We start from the raw sequence: 18,214 nt of genomic DNA, 5'->3' as shown, positions 1-18,214 counted from the left end.
TTGACATAATATAATAATATGATTTGAATCAATAATAATTAAGTATTAAAAATGTTTGAATTTAACTGTTTTATAGAAATGGTTTTAAAATTTTTATTGTATAATGTATAATAAAAGAAATGCATAATACATTTTAAGGTATATCATATAATTTAAAAATTTAAATTAAACAGTACAATAGTTGCACACAATTATAACTGATTTACGGTACCTATACATAATTGAATGAAAATAGCCAACTGTCAACATTATAGTATTTTGCAGTTTTCTCGTATGTGTATATATATTATATATATTAATAATAACAATAATAATAATATGCACTCGCGAATTCACATTTGCAGTTTAATAATAAATAGACAGTTCCGTGATTGGAAATGGAGGTTTTATGTTAAATCGAAAACGATTATGAGTAAATAATTGGCAACAGGATGAAAACGAGAGTGAAAATTGACCGTTTGCCCGTTATATCGTTTTGGCACCTAAATACACGGGTGAGGAGTGGTTCAGACGACCGTAACCGTATACATAATAATATTATAACGTATGCATGTTTATTGCAGTGAAGAAAACAATATAAAAAAAACAACTATATAGACGGCACGTATCGGCCAGGTTCATCTTTTCAGGTCATAATCGTCGGCGAAAAAAAGTAACCACCACTGTTGGTACGAGAAAACGCGGGGTGGTGGAAATAATGGAAGGAGCAATTATATAAAAAGTGCTGTGAAAGCGGATCGTGGACCAAGTGATATTCAATCGCCTACCGAGCGATGTGTCGTGTTACATATTTTTTCTGAATTAAAAACGCGAATCGTAACTTTTATAATTAATACCAGTCGTTCGATATATCGTTTCGAAAAGTTGTCGCTGTAAAAAAGCTCAACCCGAAATACTAATCATTTTTATATTATTATCCTTTTTTTTTTTTTGTAAAAAACTTGTTTAGACGCGAAGTGTACGCACAGATAACATCAGTCAAAGGATTCGCAAGATGGCTACGTGGTGCTCCGCAGTAATGGTTAGTAAAAAGAAAAATTACGAAAAAGTCCGTGGTAACCCTATATACACTTAAAATGTTAAAGTGAATATTTACCTTCTCTCTCTTTATTTTTCACATAAAAAAAATATTATGACTGTTATTATTTCGAACATAATTCGAAATTTAATTTCTCGCGAAATTATATTATAATGTTATTATCTCGTCGTAACGATTACAACGTAGTTTGAGTTGGGTATCGGTTACAAACGCGCGCGGCAGAGTGTTGGTTCGTAGTTTGTCGCTCCAAATGATATCGTAAAAGTCGTGCGACACCATAATTTGTTCAAACTATATCAAATTTCCATTCATCCCGTGACGTGTTGCAGATCGTCCATATGTTATTTGCTCTGTCGTTAACGAGCACTTTAGACTTTCAACTTTCCGAAAGCCTCAAATAATATTAAAAAGGAATAGCATAACAATATACGCGAAACTGCAAGACGAGAGTATTAGATTACGTCTGTGTACGGAAAACTATTATTTGAACAGTAAAAACGAAGCGCCCAAATCGAAACACGCGTTATCCGGTAACGGTCGGCGTTTATAATGTGTGTGCATCATTATTAGGTTTATTGCTTACATTCAGACATTTTCGTGAAATACAACACAACAGTAATAATTATCATTATGATGTATATTAATTCAGAAGAGTCTGTTCAAATAATGGTCACTTTTATCGGGATTCTAGCTCCGGTTTCAGTATATTGAATAACGTTTATTTTATTTTCTGTATATACGTTATGGTCTGAACATTTATTTAACTTTTTTTCATCAAATGGATATGGCGGCAGTGTCAGAGTCAGTTGACATATCTGTAAATTATTTAAAATGCACATTCTACGTCATGTACTAGAAATATTATAATATTATTGTTTTTAATCGAATTACTACATTAACAACGTTTTTAGTTAAAGCCTAGATACATCAATAACTTACAGTACAATTATTATATCATTATCATATTTAAATATCAATTAAGTTTTCAACTCTCTGAATTTTAGGAAAAAAGTTCTTTAGCTTTTTAATTGGATGATTTCAATTTAATATTTAAACAATTTTATTCGATCGTCACCGTTAATTATATAATTTTATAAATACAATTAGTTTATGAAGTACATTTTCAAGTATATATTTCTCGAATTAAAACTGTTATGTAAGAAGTAAAGGAGCATTAACGGTTAAATAAATATAATTATAATAATTTGAATTTAAAATTATTGAAAAATCAAACGAATAAAAAAATGTCGAATAAATTGTCTCGAAGTACACTAATGAATGGTTGAATATTTGAAATAATACAAAATTACATTATATATGCGTAGAGTTTATAGTACTTAGCATATCAAAACATTTTAAATCAATTTTTATGTTTAAAGCTTAAAACAGATTTTTGAAAGTACAATAATTTTATACAAAATATTACCATGCAATGGTAAGGGGACGGATATAATTTTCATATTTAATAAAATGATTTTTCCAAAACAAAATAAAAATGATACAAAGTACATTAAAAAACCAAAAGTACTAAAGTACTGATGAGCTAAATAAATTATTATTTATTCACCTTAAGTGTATATTCAATATTTATTTAATTCAATAATAATAAAAAAAAAATATATAAACTATATAAATACCGATTCAACTTTCTAATATAAATAGGTAAGATTCTCTTGTACAGTTAAAAGTCTATAGTTTTTATAAAACTTATACCTCTAAAAAAAGTTTATGTTGTATACTTGTATCCAAGAAATATAAAACTTTAAATTTAATCTTCAACATTTAAATGTTCCCTTTATGTTTTTTTACATAAAAATCCATATGTAAAATATATCGTATAAACTAAACAGTAATCCGTTTTTATAAAAAACTCCGTTAACTAAACTTGAAACTGTCAAATTGAAAATACTATAAAAAATTATTGAGAAATGACATATTTGAATTACATAATAATATGATATATTGATTTTGTGACACACGCAACTTAGTTGTTTTTGTATATTTTACAAGACTCCCAACCGTCGATAAAATAAAAAAAAACATCGCTGTAAAACTTATGTTATTATATTACATTTCTCACTTAACTCATAATTTTTTTTTAAAAACGGATGTGGCTTTAATTATTGATATTATGTTATATACAATTTTTATTTTGTATTAATCTTTCTTTGAAATTACATAATAATATATACAATACACTCATCAAAACCAGTTGAATGAATCGATGGAAACATGTATTGAATATTTTAATAACCATCATAATTACAGCAGACAACATTATAATGAAACTCTACTACAATTAAACTACACAAATTTACCAAAATGACAATTTATACCTAGAAATAATACAATGTTATCTCCAAATATTTTTATTTTAAGCCCATTTCTGTGCATGATCTCAAATAACCGTGTTGCTGCAAACCTACATTGTACAATGAAAAAAAAAATTATAATAAAAATGGTAGAAAAAATCACCAGAGTACCAGATTTGCCTATACGACACGCCGTGCCCCCTCTGGCTTCATATAACTAAACGAAAAATTATCAATTTAAATTATGCAATGCATTCTGTAACAATCAAATAAAATACAACTCTGAGAGCCTGAAAAAAACAAAATATGTAATAATTTAATAATCTATGTAATTTAACAAATTATTCAAATTTATTTTTAATATAACGTTATTTACAGCCATCTACAATAATTATTAAATCACGAAACGCATGAGTATACTAGAAAAGTACAAAGTTTTATAATGTAATCAAAAAATCAATATTTTTAAATATAATATTATGTAGCATTTAAAAAATACAATTTATCTCTGCAAATTATGTATACCTATTATAATTTTTTTAGAAATAAAAATTATAATAATTCGATGTAAAATGTTTTTTTGTAACAACTGTGGTTAAATCAAAACGTCTTCGTTTCAGTTGAGCATTTACTTAAAATCAAAAACCATGAAACGAATCATTATTTACAATGTGCTTATTGCAGCCGAAATGTCGAGATATACATAAAAAAAAACTCAATACAGCACTGTTCTGTAATAATCACCGTCTGACGCAAATTATTCCTATAGCTATAATGTTTTGAAATATTTCAACATAAATATTTATGTGACTATATTTGTGTATGCCGATGATTCGCAAATATTAATGCAACGTCGTCTGAATGCCCAAGTGAAAGATAATCCATAAACAACTATATTTCGCCAAGAGAGCCTTGTTTTTATAAGGAAAATTGAAAAGTCAAAATTTATCATCATTTTTTGTTTTCACATAATAGCTGAAAACAATAAATATACCAATGCGTATAATGAAAAGTGTTCGAATCAACACAATTTTTGTTTACTGTGTTCGTGCATATTTGTTATTTGTAGCAAAGTTAATTTACTGCACCACGACCATTTAGGTACTTACATGACGTCAAACAATAAATGCTCCGAATTTTCAAATGAAAACAAAAATGGCTGAAATGCAATATTTGGCATAGACTAAGCAAGCGATGGCTCTGATGTTTACCAGCTGCTCCGCGAAAATGACATTACCAGTGAGGCAGTGAAAACTGTTCGAACTATACGTAGTAGTGGTATTAAGGAGTCGGTCTGAATGTGTTTTCGTTCACCAGACTTTTGAAAGGTTTTAAATTAGATTATAATGACGAGGAAACATTTCTTTTAAAAGGCCAATTAAATTCTCTACGATGAGGGCCACTAAAGATTATAGAATAGAACATTTTATATTTGCAAATAAAACGCACGTTTTATAATTTACAAGGCAAGACTTTCAAGTGCGCGTACCTGTGTTTTTGTCCGCAGAATTTAATATAACGTATTTACTATTTATACTTGCCTCAAGTTCTCCACTCGTGATTTGTTTAGTACAGCATCGACCTCAGACTACGGCGACTTACCGGTTCGCACTACGTATTAAAAGACATTTAAAGGATCCAATGTCGATTCTAATTTTTCTTTCGTTCTCGCGTTGATATTGAGATATTATTTAGAAAGGCAAATCTTTCGTCTGAATACAAACGTTCTATATAATATTTTCAGTTGTCGACCGTTTGCACGAATAATAATATGATTAATCAGTAATGCCACTGTAAATCGAAGACGTCTCGTCGGTGTTAACGTATATATAAAAAAAAAAATTAATGTCGCGTACAAACGTTTTGTTACTTTCGGAGACGATAATGTAATAATTATTATTATTGTTCGCAGTCCGTGTATTATGCCCATAATATTATACACGCAACGTCTATGAATAATATAATGTATCAATTATTATTCTGCCGTATAGGTGCAATGACGAAAACGTTTGATTCAATGGTCTCTATTATAATTGTATCTGTAGACAATATTCGTTACGGTCGAGCCGAGAAATAAATAGGCCGTCAGAGCGAAATTATCGATGTTATTATGTGATGTGGCTACAACAGGTGCTAAGCAAGCGGACGACACGTGACAACCGAAAGCGCTTATAAACTCCTATAGTATACATATTATACAATTGTATGATAGTTATAATGAAAGTGCACAGTATTATATTCGAAGTCGTCGAAAATTTTACTCGAAGATCGGACGACGCGACGGTAATAATATTATATTATATTATCATATTAGTTCTGGAGAGATTTATTTGAAGATCATTTTCGAAATTAAAACTAAACCAGGTATATATATAGCTATCCATTTGTGATTGCAAAAATATATCGAAAAAGTACACAAATCTGTTGCGTTTCGAGACGAAAGAATAGATCACCGCACGCTCAACAGTTATGCTATACCTATACTTGAGCTGACCTGATATTCGTCTCGATATTGAATACTCAATAACATGTATAAGTAATGACAATATCATTAAACCGGTGTGAAACTCACGTAGCCTCGGACGACCAACACCGTTTTTCCATCGATCGCAAATAATATTATTACAACGATATTATTATTTGTTGTATAACGGACGCGAGACGATTAAGCTAATATTGGGTTGTACGATGTACTCGGTGCAGAAGACTAATGGTACACACGAACAGGTGAAGTAAATCGGGAGAAAATATATATATATATATATGTGTGTGTGTGTGTGTGTGTGTGTGTGTGTGTGTGTGTGTGTGTGTACACAGAGAGTTCGTCGAGCCAGGTATCCTGCGTCACCGTAGATCGTGTATTATTTATTTTTGGATTTTTTTTTTTTACCACTGCCGCCGTGTGTCCATTCTCCTATCTCCTAATTTGTGTGCAGACCAAAGTGGCGGGTCAATTACACACGCCAGAAAACCCGGATTGTTTGTGATCACGAAACCAATGGATTGGTCACGGAACGGTTATTCTCGCGTACAATCGACTACCTTCTTTATACTACCACTAATACTAATACTACTAGTGATACTATTACTACTACTACTACTACTACTACTACTACTACAGGTGCACACCGTGGTGTGTATACTGTGGAAAATGGAAAACAAAAACACGTTTAATGGGCCGCAATTTTTATCTCACAGTTTGAGGTTTTTTTTTCTGTTTATTCTTATTTATTTTTTTACGTAATCGATCCGATTTCCGTTTACATATCGGGTATTTTTTTGTGATTTCCGATATCGGAAAACGATATACATTACCTCAATGTATATTAATATAATATAATGGTTCTCTGTGTCGACGGCGGCATACTCTCCGACGAAAAACCGAAAGTTCCGAAAACGGATGTAGAGCCGCACTAGCTATATAATATATACGTCTAATAATATAATATAATACATTATATACGCGCGTCTATTATGCGTACAGTTGCACAAACACACTGCATACAAATTCAAATGTACAAGTATTAGTAGCATTGTAAATTCCAGCGGAGCCACACATAATAAGCTAATTAAATAATAATACTTTCCAAAATACGTATTATTATATCCTGCTCACAAATATAGTTAGATACTCGCGTTATGCTAAATACGTTATGTCGGTACGTGTGCGTGCATTTAAAACCCAATAGACGTACCACCTACCTATGTATTACTCGAAATTTCATCGACGCGTAATGATCAACATTAAAAGAAAAAAATTATGATAATACTGCATTTTTGATAACTGATGTTTTTGAAACCCACCCCAAATCTTCAAAATCTCCAGTAATTATTATAACGTAATATAATAATACTATAAGTATGAAATAAATATTCTCGTGACTATTATGCAATTCAAATAATTTCAAAGTAGTAAAGTAGTTTGTTCGGTAGTTAGGTTAACCTATACTACCTATAAAATATGCAGATAAGAAAAATAATCTCATAACACTATTAATATATTCGATCAGCCGTTATAGAATATAACAAAAATCATGAAGTCTCGTCGAATAAAATTATTTAGGTATTTATGATCGATGGTATTATGAAACATCGATCTGCGTCTAATTGAATCTTTTTATAGATTTATACTCACCGATTTATAATACGCCCAGGGGACACATTCAAACAGTTCACGTTGAAAAATATACATTTAAATTAATTTTAACAAAATATCCATGTACAACTATGACGATAGTTATACTTTTACTAGTAGTCTATATTGGCTAAATCGAAAAATAAAAATTAACAATTATTGAAAGAATAAGAAAATTAATCAAATATGTTTTTGTAACATTTTTTTAACTTACGAATATAAGTTTTAAGCAAATATGTATCATGTTATAGCTGTGTTTAGACATTAACTAATAAAACAGGAGAAATCATTAATAATAAATTTCTATAACGATTTTTTTTTTTAATTTTTGGTGAAACTGCGATCTAGTGCAATTCAATACGCCAATAAATGTCAATTAAAACACGTAATTACTATAATATACACCCAAACATTAATTCCCTATGTTTTTCAAAATGAAAAAATAAAAATTACTGTAATAATTAAAAATGCATGGCAAATAATATTTTGATCAGATCAGAAATTAGAATAATTTTGTCTATCGTAAAACTGATCTATAAATTCAAATCAAGACACGTGTTCAATTTCATATGCATTTAATTTTTTACTTATGAATAATTTATTTTTTCTATATCACCTTTTATATTGTTCCTGTTTATTCTCATTTAAATAATATATCACATTACAAATGTTTAATAATCTTAATATATTTAAGTACATTAGGATAGCTCACTTTCAATATTGAATAATATTTAGAGTAAAACATTTCACAACTATTATAGTATTACGAATTATATAACTAAAAGATCCTACTCATATGCAGAGGATGGAAATACGGCATAGTTCATAACATAGTTATCCGTTAAATAAGTTAGAATTTCGAGATTATTTAGAGGATCATAAGACGTGAGATCAAACACAAATGCATTTTCAACTTTCTTGGGTCTGAGAAATAGTAAGCCAAAAATACACCTTAATAATTTGCTTATTTTGTAAATTTATATTCAGAGAAATACCGAAGTTTCGCAGTTTATTGTTACCTGTAACAATACGACAACAACTGTTCCTAGCAGAGTGTGACCTGCAAATGTACTAAGCTAATAATATTATAATATTATCTTTGTTTGATCTCCGTATGTTAATCCCGCGGCCATATCGTATGAAAACTTCGTCGTCATAAGCGCGGGGAATTCCAAAATTGCTGTATGTTATTTGTTTGATAATTTAATCGTAATTCTCTAGTTTCTCACTTCTTCCATCATAAACTTCCCGGAAATGCGTATAAATTGTAACGTCTGTTTTAGGCATCGTTGCGAATTAGGGGGGTGTCAGGTTTATCGCCCCAAAATACATCACTTTCACGTCAAAACAAAATATTTAACATTATTTGTTCTTCCCTTTAAATGATATCACCTCATATTACTATGGCGTCAAGGGTTTTCGTAATAAAAATCCGATTATGTCCGTTTTCTTTATTATTTCTTCGAATAATACGGGTGACTGGGCGACTGACCCTGGCGCCCGAGTGCGTGCGTTCCGCCCCTTTTGTAAATACACCGGATGCTGCGCGAACAAGGATTGTCTGCGGTTTATTCGAACTGCTTAATATGATGATACGGACGGGAAAAGTCATGGGTCCTGGGAAATGAGGAGCAGGAAATCGGGGAGAAAAACGTCCTAAATTGCTGGGGTCCGATGACGTCTGCAGACGCCCCCACGAAATTATATATATGAACGTAATTCGGCGCCGTCGGCTATCCTATATTGTACCAGATTCCCTCGCGCTGCAGTGTAACGATCGATAGTAATATTATGCCGTCATTCTTTTTCTACTTCCGATAGCGCGTCTGTAATGGTTATCTAATAATCAAACAAGCTGCACCGGTGCTATAATGACGATTTGACTGTACCTATAACATTATGATTATCAACCGCGATAATGTAATCGATCCTGGTTACGCTGGTTATTGCGGTCGAATAGTACAATAGCAATACCGATGTAGGACAATAATAATTATTATAATAGTAATGAAATCCATTTCTATTCGTCGGAATGCAAGTATAACGATAAGTAATAATAATAATATTATAATAACGTATAGCATTCTATTTGCAACTGCAGACCGATATAGCGGTCGGATAAAGGATCAATCCGATGTCAGCTATCAAATTATATCGATTATCTTGCAATAAAGCTACTCTTGAAAAACCAAAACACAATTCTTTAAAAACAAATATACTCGGTAAAATCGATGGGCCGAGTTGAAAACATTTTTCATTGATAAGTGATGTACATAATAATATATGATGTATATTGATGGTTTGAGACTGCGTATTGTTGTTGTACCTACTACTATCATATTTTCCACTAACATATTATACGTATTAAGTTCACGGACGATCTGTCGGCTTCGGCTTGGGCACACCGCAATATATGTATGCAATATCTCCGATTGAAACTAACGCAAACGTCGAGGATCGATACGCATCTATGGACGTATACTATTATTTTTATTTATTCAAAAGGCTAGTCCAATACGCGTTACGATGATATTATGAAATAACTCTGAAGCTGCAGCTTGCAGTTGAAATACGTTGTATGCCGTGCGATGAAAACGATTAATATATATTTTGCTGATAACGCGCGAAACGTTTTCGACAACCGCTTCCAGATGTTTCGTCTCATTCGCATCATCATAAACTGTCGACACAAATAAATGTCACCATATTATACATGAATAAAAACGATATTTCAGTGTGTATATAATATATTGTTTCAATCTTGACGAAAAGATCTATCAAATGTAATCACGTCGTCGCTTTTGTTGTTGAATGATAGGTAGGTAATGAATAATGATATCTGTATAGGTATATCTTATAGGTTCGTATATCATATAACGAATAGGCAATACTATCCTCAGAAAAAGCAATAGATAAAATATTTGACGAATTCCATTAAATTTATCAAATATTTATGATGGATGTGTTATTATATAGGTAACCGATTTACTAAATCAATATGTTACTATTACATTGGTAATTGCAATATGACGTGTACAGATTGTCACGTTATTTCACGTGTTTCCTACATTCCGTTATTAATGTTAGGGCTCGGAAGCTATTGCATTACAAATGTTAAAAGTATGCATATGCATAATATACAATTAAAATAACCAAAAAAAATCTCTAAAGTATATGGCTGATATGTACTGATTAAGTAAACTATGTTGAAATTTAACGCCTAGAAGGCGTTTAAAATTTTCAAAGATGGGCATGAGATTTAACTTAATAAAAAAAATTTAAGGTAAAATAAAAGTAGCTGGCATAATTTTAAATATCACACAATTACGGCGTATGTCACAAAATATTTTTTAATAGGTAGTAAAATTAAAACAATATGCTAAAAGGAAATCATAGAGTAAAAAACGTCGGAAATATCAATACCTTTGCTGTACATAATATAGTTCAGCATTAGATATTAAAAGAGAGATAAGACCTTCACAGTTCATCTCGAGTTTCATCAGCTATATATAAATTATTGTGTTAGATGAGAAGTCTAAATAATTAAGTGCGATTTTCGTTTAAGATATTATTAATTTTATATTCTCTGCAGTGGGCGACCAACAAGTTGTCTTATACAATTTTGAATTGTTTGTAAATTCTGACTTCTGATAATGACACGCGTAGTTTTTTGTCATAACGTATAATATTACAATAAACAATCATAATAATAATATGGTCCAGTCAAAATTATCTGTACGATTGCAGTTGCGCAGAAGATCGCGATAATGCTCTTGTCGTAGACGTCACATGCTGTATGATTCAATCGTTTTTTATATTGTTTTGTAAATTTTTCTTTGAGAATATTTATCATTACAACTTGCAGTAATGTGTATTTTATATAATATTCATTATAGTACCTTAACGTCGGACGGTACATCGGAATACATTATTATTTATTATGTATATAACAGCAGCAGCACAATATCTGTGCAATAAATTCGACGAACCCGAGCAAACGATAAATTCGACGTAACCGTCGCCTCGATGCCTTATCGATATATATGATATTATATAAGTAGATGATGGTCCATCGCGATTTTCCGGAGGATATCTCACATAGATATATGTTATATTGCTAACGTGGAAAAACTATTAGCTAGCTGTCTATACATAATAATATATTATAATATATACTATATATTTACTATTTAGTAATGAAAATCACTTTTATAGCGCTAATGCAAAACTATATAGCTGTGGACCTAATTTTCAGATGTGAACGGGAGTAGAGTGAACGACCAAACGAGAAGAGAGTTTACGTATATTTGGATTTATTATTTATAATAATATAAATAATTCTAATGACTCCATTCGGTTAGTTCAGTACTTTTTTCTTTTGACGTTTTTTTCCTGATAAGCTAAGATGAGAAAACAAAATATATAAGCGTCTATACTATAACGGTCCAATATCGTATATCTGTATAAATATATTCTATAGGTATACGTATAATACCATGTTGTATTATATGTACCGCGTTCCGCTCAGTAGTTAAAAAGAAACGAAATGCAAAATTAACGAACTCCGCTAGTAAATAATATAGCAATCACGTCACGGATTTGAATATGGCACGGGTAATGGAGTTACGGAGACAAATTGGAAAGGAATCAAAGTGTGAGAGGGATGATATCAAATCAATAGTTTTCACAATTTTGTCGTATATTTAAATCGATTAACCAACTGTCATATAACAACACAGATATATAAAATAAACGTTAACTGTGTATAACAACCTTACAACCTATACACACGCGCGCATAAAATAAAGTCTTACCAAACTTAACCATATGCGACGTATATACATTGTGATAACTGATAAGTATTTCACCAACACAAATATAATCAGTGGCGGATCTACACACGGGGCAACCTGGAGCACCTGTCCGAGGGCACCAGATCTAAAAGGGCGCCCAATGGACCAATGGGTTGACTCTATTTTCAAACCAAATTTAAGTGTAGACTAGTCTATTGCTGATGTAAAAAAAGTGTAAAGTTAAACGTTGGCTGTGGTAGACGGTATCAAAATATAATACTGTGTACTGTGTAGATATAGCATGAATCACATACAGTATTGGATATACTTATATATATATTAGGAAACACAAAAATCGTTTTAAATTTGTATGGACTTGAGTTCAGTGATAACATCTACTAGTAATCACAAAGGTCTTAAAAATATACCAACGGTACTCTCGAAATATATTTATCGCATTAATTTACGGTAAATACAATAAATGACATAGCATCATTATAATATACGTATATACTATATAATATATATTATGTATATGTATATATATATTATATTATATAGGTAAACCAAAACACTCACATTTGTATAATCGTTCTTCGATTTGTCTTTTTCGTTTTATTTGAAAACAGTTGTCGAAGTGTCTTTAAACAGCTATCCGTAAAACGTCACCTGGTTGCGCCTGTATTTAAAATTAAATATTATGACGTGTAATATGTAATTGTAAATTATAATTAGATTTTTTTTTATAAATTTAAACAAGACTACGTACTATGCATAAAGACTAAAAAAATGTACACGTATTACGATATTTTTATAGTTGAGTAAAAAGGGCAAAGCGTGTCGTACCAAAATATGTGTGATCTGAAAATATAGACCCCGATCTAATGAATGCCAAATTATATGCCGACCAAACATTAGCGGAAAAGTGTGGTTTCAAACGTTAATCCAGCGATCCCCGGCGGCGGATTCTGCAGATAATGTTTTCGTTCGGCCACCCCGTTCGTAAAAGGATATAATAATAACAATTTTACAATCGCAATCGTCGTTGATCGATACACGCGAGAATATAATATCACCGAGACATAAAACCCGTAGTTACGATTGTACAAATGATCATTTTATTGTTATACTTATAATATTATTATATTATACGCGGTGGACATCGAATTTATCATTCGTTGCGGATCGCGCAGTGTGTTGTCCGACGTATGAGTAGTCGCTCGTATAAAATCGTATATAATAAATCGTATTGCTCCCGGAGAGATAGCGTATAAGAACTCAAACGCGTTTCGTCGGAAATCGGTCGACATGTTTTATTCGTCGTATTTCCGACCTTTGTGTGTGCCGTCTTAAACGCATTTTCGGGCCCGAATTTCGAACGCAATAACAATATATTATCATGTTTTATTATATTATTAAACACAAACCGACTGCTTCTTCGTGATATTGGCTGCCGGCAAATGATTTGTACGCGTAAAGCACAATCATATAATACATAATTTATTGTATTATCATGTTTTCGACGAGCACTTTCGATTCGTTTTGAGAATATTATTATATAAAAATAAAATTATGTTCTCCACGCAGTTTATTGTACACCGGCCGAACGGATCAAAACACGTCGTATTAATAATGTGAATATGATTATGTAATAATAGCGATATAATAATCGTTTCCATTTTCCGGTCGACGAAAACCGCTTACGTGTAATACGTATAGTATAATGCGAGTATACACACGGGTATACGACCGTCGTGAATAAAAACTGTTAATACGTAATTTATTTTTGATCGATGGAAACATTTCATTTGCATAGTCAATCGACTACAGCCGTTAGCTTAAACGCGAAGAGTCAAGCGTTAAATATATAATATAAAACGATCTTTATAGTCTTGAAAAGATGGTTTCTATTTTTTTTTTTTATCTTTCAAAAAGTTTCATACAAGACCTTCGCTATAGCCTATATAAATAAGAATTCGAGTCTTAATGGTATTTTGAAGAGGTAACTTTTCTATTTTCTAAACAGTTATTTGAAAGTTATTACTACAGGCGCGAACGCAGGAAAAAATGTTCGTGTGGGGGGGGGGTTGAATAAATGTACATAAATATCATACTATTAATTTGTAGGCCGGGTAATCTATTTTTTGTTCCTATTTCGGAGGGGGTATAAAACACCTAAACCCCCCTGCGTTTGCGCCTGTATTACTAACAGCATATGGTACAATATTACTATAGAATTATACTAATCGCCTTGCAATATTGTTCAATAAATTAATGTGAGCAATCTAAAAATCGTTTTCAAATTCAACGATAATGGACATAGACATGGATTAAAATGTGATGTTAGAAGAGACACTCACCGTGATACCACCCCCTCTCCGAATTTCCAAAATGACTACTGTCTTCATTCCATATGTGTAATTTTGTAATTATATAAGTTATATTAAATATTTAAAAAGTTAAAGTTAAGTTAAATAGTTTATCAATTAAATCCAATAAATTGGATTTTAAATAGTACACTATAATATATAGTTATATGTACATATATGGTTGTGGGCATGTGTGAATTTGTTTAATGACAGTTAAATACATTTATTGGACATTCATTTATTGAACATTATGATATTGTACCTATTAAGTATTAACAGTGTACAGTTGATATCAGAATAAAAGAAGTTTAAAAATTAACAGTTATTTTATAGTTCTGGCAACAAAAAAAAAACCTTCTTAAAATGGGCAGAAACAAAAAAATTTATTTAATTATAATAATGATTCGATTGAAATAACGTTTAACCCAAGGAGTGTACGGTATGAATAAGCGACTTCTCCGATTGAAACGCGCCAAAACAAAATTTATAATCCCACAAAAACCAATTTTAACTACTACTCATCATCGTTTACCCGATATACCTACCTATATAGCAAACTAGAACGGTTAACATTTTTGTCGTGTGTTTTCCACAGGTGTTGCTAGCAGTTGGCCGAGGCCTGGGCCGACCCGAAGCGCCGCTCACCGGTTTCGGCGGAGGCGGTGGCGGATTCCCCGGGCTCACGCTGGACAGCTACGCGGCGCCGATCAGTGGTGGCAGTAGCAGCGGACCGTACCCGAGTGGCGGCCCACCACCGCAATACGGGCCACCGCAACAGGCGCCCGTCATACACAAGCACGTGTACGTGCACGTTCCGCCCCCAGAGCCCACGTACTACGCTCCGAAGAAGCCTGTGCAACCGCCGCCACCACCGCAAAAACACTACAAGATCGTGTTCATTAAGGCGCCCACGCCGCCGCCACCCACCGTTCCGGATATACCGGCGATCGCGCCACCGGCCGAGCAGAAAACGCTCATCTACGTGCTGGTGAAGAAACCGGACGAAGCACCCGAGATCCACATCCCGACGCCCGCGCCCACGCAGCCGTCTAAACCGGAAGTGTACTTCATCAGATACAAGACCCAGGTGATTATCGATTGTCGTCGTTGTTATTACATCAATGAATTATTACACCGATTGACATCGACGGTACACGGTTGCCCCCCCCCCCCCACACACACACTCACAAATCAATGATCTGGGAGGGCTGCCTTAAAAAAATTATTTAAAATACTATATGATCTATTCACGAACAGTATATTATGTATATATATATATACATATATATGTATATCGCACAACCAGAAATGAGAGGGTTATATGTATTATTGATAATTATTTAGTATAGTGGTTAACGGCATTATCAATTACATAATATCTATTGTCATCATTATTATTAATCGAAAAATTATGTAAGAAATCGTATAGGTGAAAAAATTATAAATACGACCCACCCCCTCCGTATTAACGTAGAACGGGAATTTTGTGCACTCACTTTTCGTAAAAACAAGTACAAAATTCAACCAAACCAACGGTACCGTGTAATCAATTTTGATAAATATTATTAAAATAATTGTTTTAAAAACTCGGCGATGACGATATTTACGTTTTCTTTTACTATTTCAGAAACAAGAAGGCTACCCCAACTCGGTGGCATCCGAGTACGGAGCCCCTGCGAGTCCGTCTCCGTCGATCCCATCGGACACGTACGGCTCCCCATCTCCATCCACAGGATACGGCGCGCCCAGCGGTCCAGGATCACTGTACTGATGGAAAAATAAACTGCCACCGAATCAAGACCAAGACACGACACTTTGATGTGATACCTAAGTCGTCTATTGTATACATAGCTACTATATGGTCAAAAAATGGAAACGATTAGGTTATATTAGTTAAACAAGCAATATCAAATAAAATAAGAGTATATATCTATAGGTTATGCACGCCGACACACTGGCACACTGCGCAGTTGTACATTATATTGTTATTATTATTATTATTATTATTATTATATTAATTATATCCGAACGTAGGACGACGATAATGCGTATATATATATATATATATTATTAAATTTAGTGTTGCCATAAGAAAAAAAATCTTAGAATACGAGAAACGTCAGTTTCAATAATAGGTAATATAATATATTTAACGACCTATTATTGTTGTTAAAAAAACCCGGATGATCTGCGGAAGATGCTGTCTCGAAATTTACACAATAATATTATAATAATAGGTACATTTTAGCCAATACAAACGACCAAAGTTGAATACATAAAAAATCATTTATGATAAACATAAAATACGATTTATCATTAATATTATCATTAGTCCACCACCGCACCATCATAAGTCATACGTTTGCACGAAAAAACGCACTTGCCATTTCCGTCACATTTAAAAAAAAACGAATTTTTAAAGTTATTGTACATGTCATCTTTACATCTCATCCTTACGGTCCCGTCCCTACAAGATACGTCGTTGTTTATGTACATACACAATATACACACATAATACATAAATATATGATATACTAACGTGCCTACATAATCGTTATTGTTTACTTTGTCCGGGTAATAATTATTCCATTATTATAAAAAGATGTATTGTCATAGTATCATAACTTCCATATTATCACGTGTGAATATATGTTCGCGTGAGTGCGTGACCATCAAGATGTTTTCACTTTCTCTCGCTCTCAGAGTATCTACCTATTCAGAATTCTAAATTTTCGTAAAATTATTATGCAACTGGATTTTTTTCACTTTGACGGATTCCGTGATACGTATATGGATGTATAACATTATAACATACGCACAACACGTTATTGAATATACCTATATTATACAATCATATTCACATGATATTATAATAATATTATACAATGTGTTCTATTAACTGCGACGACGTTGTTGGATAACCAAACATTTTTTTTTCGTTTTAAACACACAAATATTTAGGTAATTAATGCGAAAATCGGACTGTTATAGCATCAAGCCAAATCACGTACGGATCTACGATACTAAATAAAAAAAATAAAAATAACACACTTATAATATACGTACAAATAATCACGACACCTTTACAATACCTTTATAATATGTATTACTTATTTGTATAATATCCAACTGTTATACTAAAATTTTTTTTTATTTTTTGTACATAATCATATTGTTATTATATTTCATTTGTTAGCATGTATATATTTTATTGTGTGCATTTTTTTTATACTTATTATTAATATACACTTCATTACCAACTCTTTATAATTTTATATTATTTTATATATCTACCATCTACTACCTGTATAGGTATACAATAATTGACTTAAATATTTTTCATAAAAAGGGCAAAGGTACTATAAATATATTCAATATGTAAATATATACCTACGTAAGTATATCATTTTATTATAGCTTTACTTATTAGTTGAATAACCCGACATCGCCAACCAAGTGTTTTTGGTAATTCCGTTTGGTGTGTAAGCAAATCATTTGGTTTTTGTACACGGGCTTTATTTCCCATATGTCAACAATGGCACCGGTCTCTTTTTAAACCGCCGTGG

At 32.0% G+C, this 18,214-nt stretch overlaps 1 protein-coding gene across 1 annotated transcript; it reads left to right on the top strand.

Annotated features, from left to right (window-relative positions):
* Positions 1–739: 739 nt before the first annotated feature.
* Positions 740–17,918, top strand: LOC132929589 (uncharacterized). Its single transcript, XM_060995047.1, has 3 exons — positions 740–1,021; positions 15,244–15,735; positions 16,276–17,918. The coding sequence occupies exons 1-3, from the start codon at positions 995–997 to the stop codon at positions 16,417–16,419; spliced, it is 663 nt and encodes a 220-aa protein (XP_060851030.1). The 5' UTR covers positions 740–994; the 3' UTR covers positions 16,420–17,918.
* The last annotated feature ends 296 nt before the right edge of the window (positions 17,919–18,214 follow it).

Source organism: Rhopalosiphum padi, chromosome 4 (assembly GCF_020882245.1).
Source record: "Rhopalosiphum padi isolate XX-2018 chromosome 4, ASM2088224v1, whole genome shotgun sequence".
Classification (NCBI taxonomy): domain Eukaryota; kingdom Metazoa; phylum Arthropoda; class Insecta; order Hemiptera; family Aphididae; genus Rhopalosiphum; species Rhopalosiphum padi.
The sequence above is the reverse complement of the archived record's forward strand: the minus strand, read 5'-3'. Positions and strand labels throughout refer to the sequence as shown.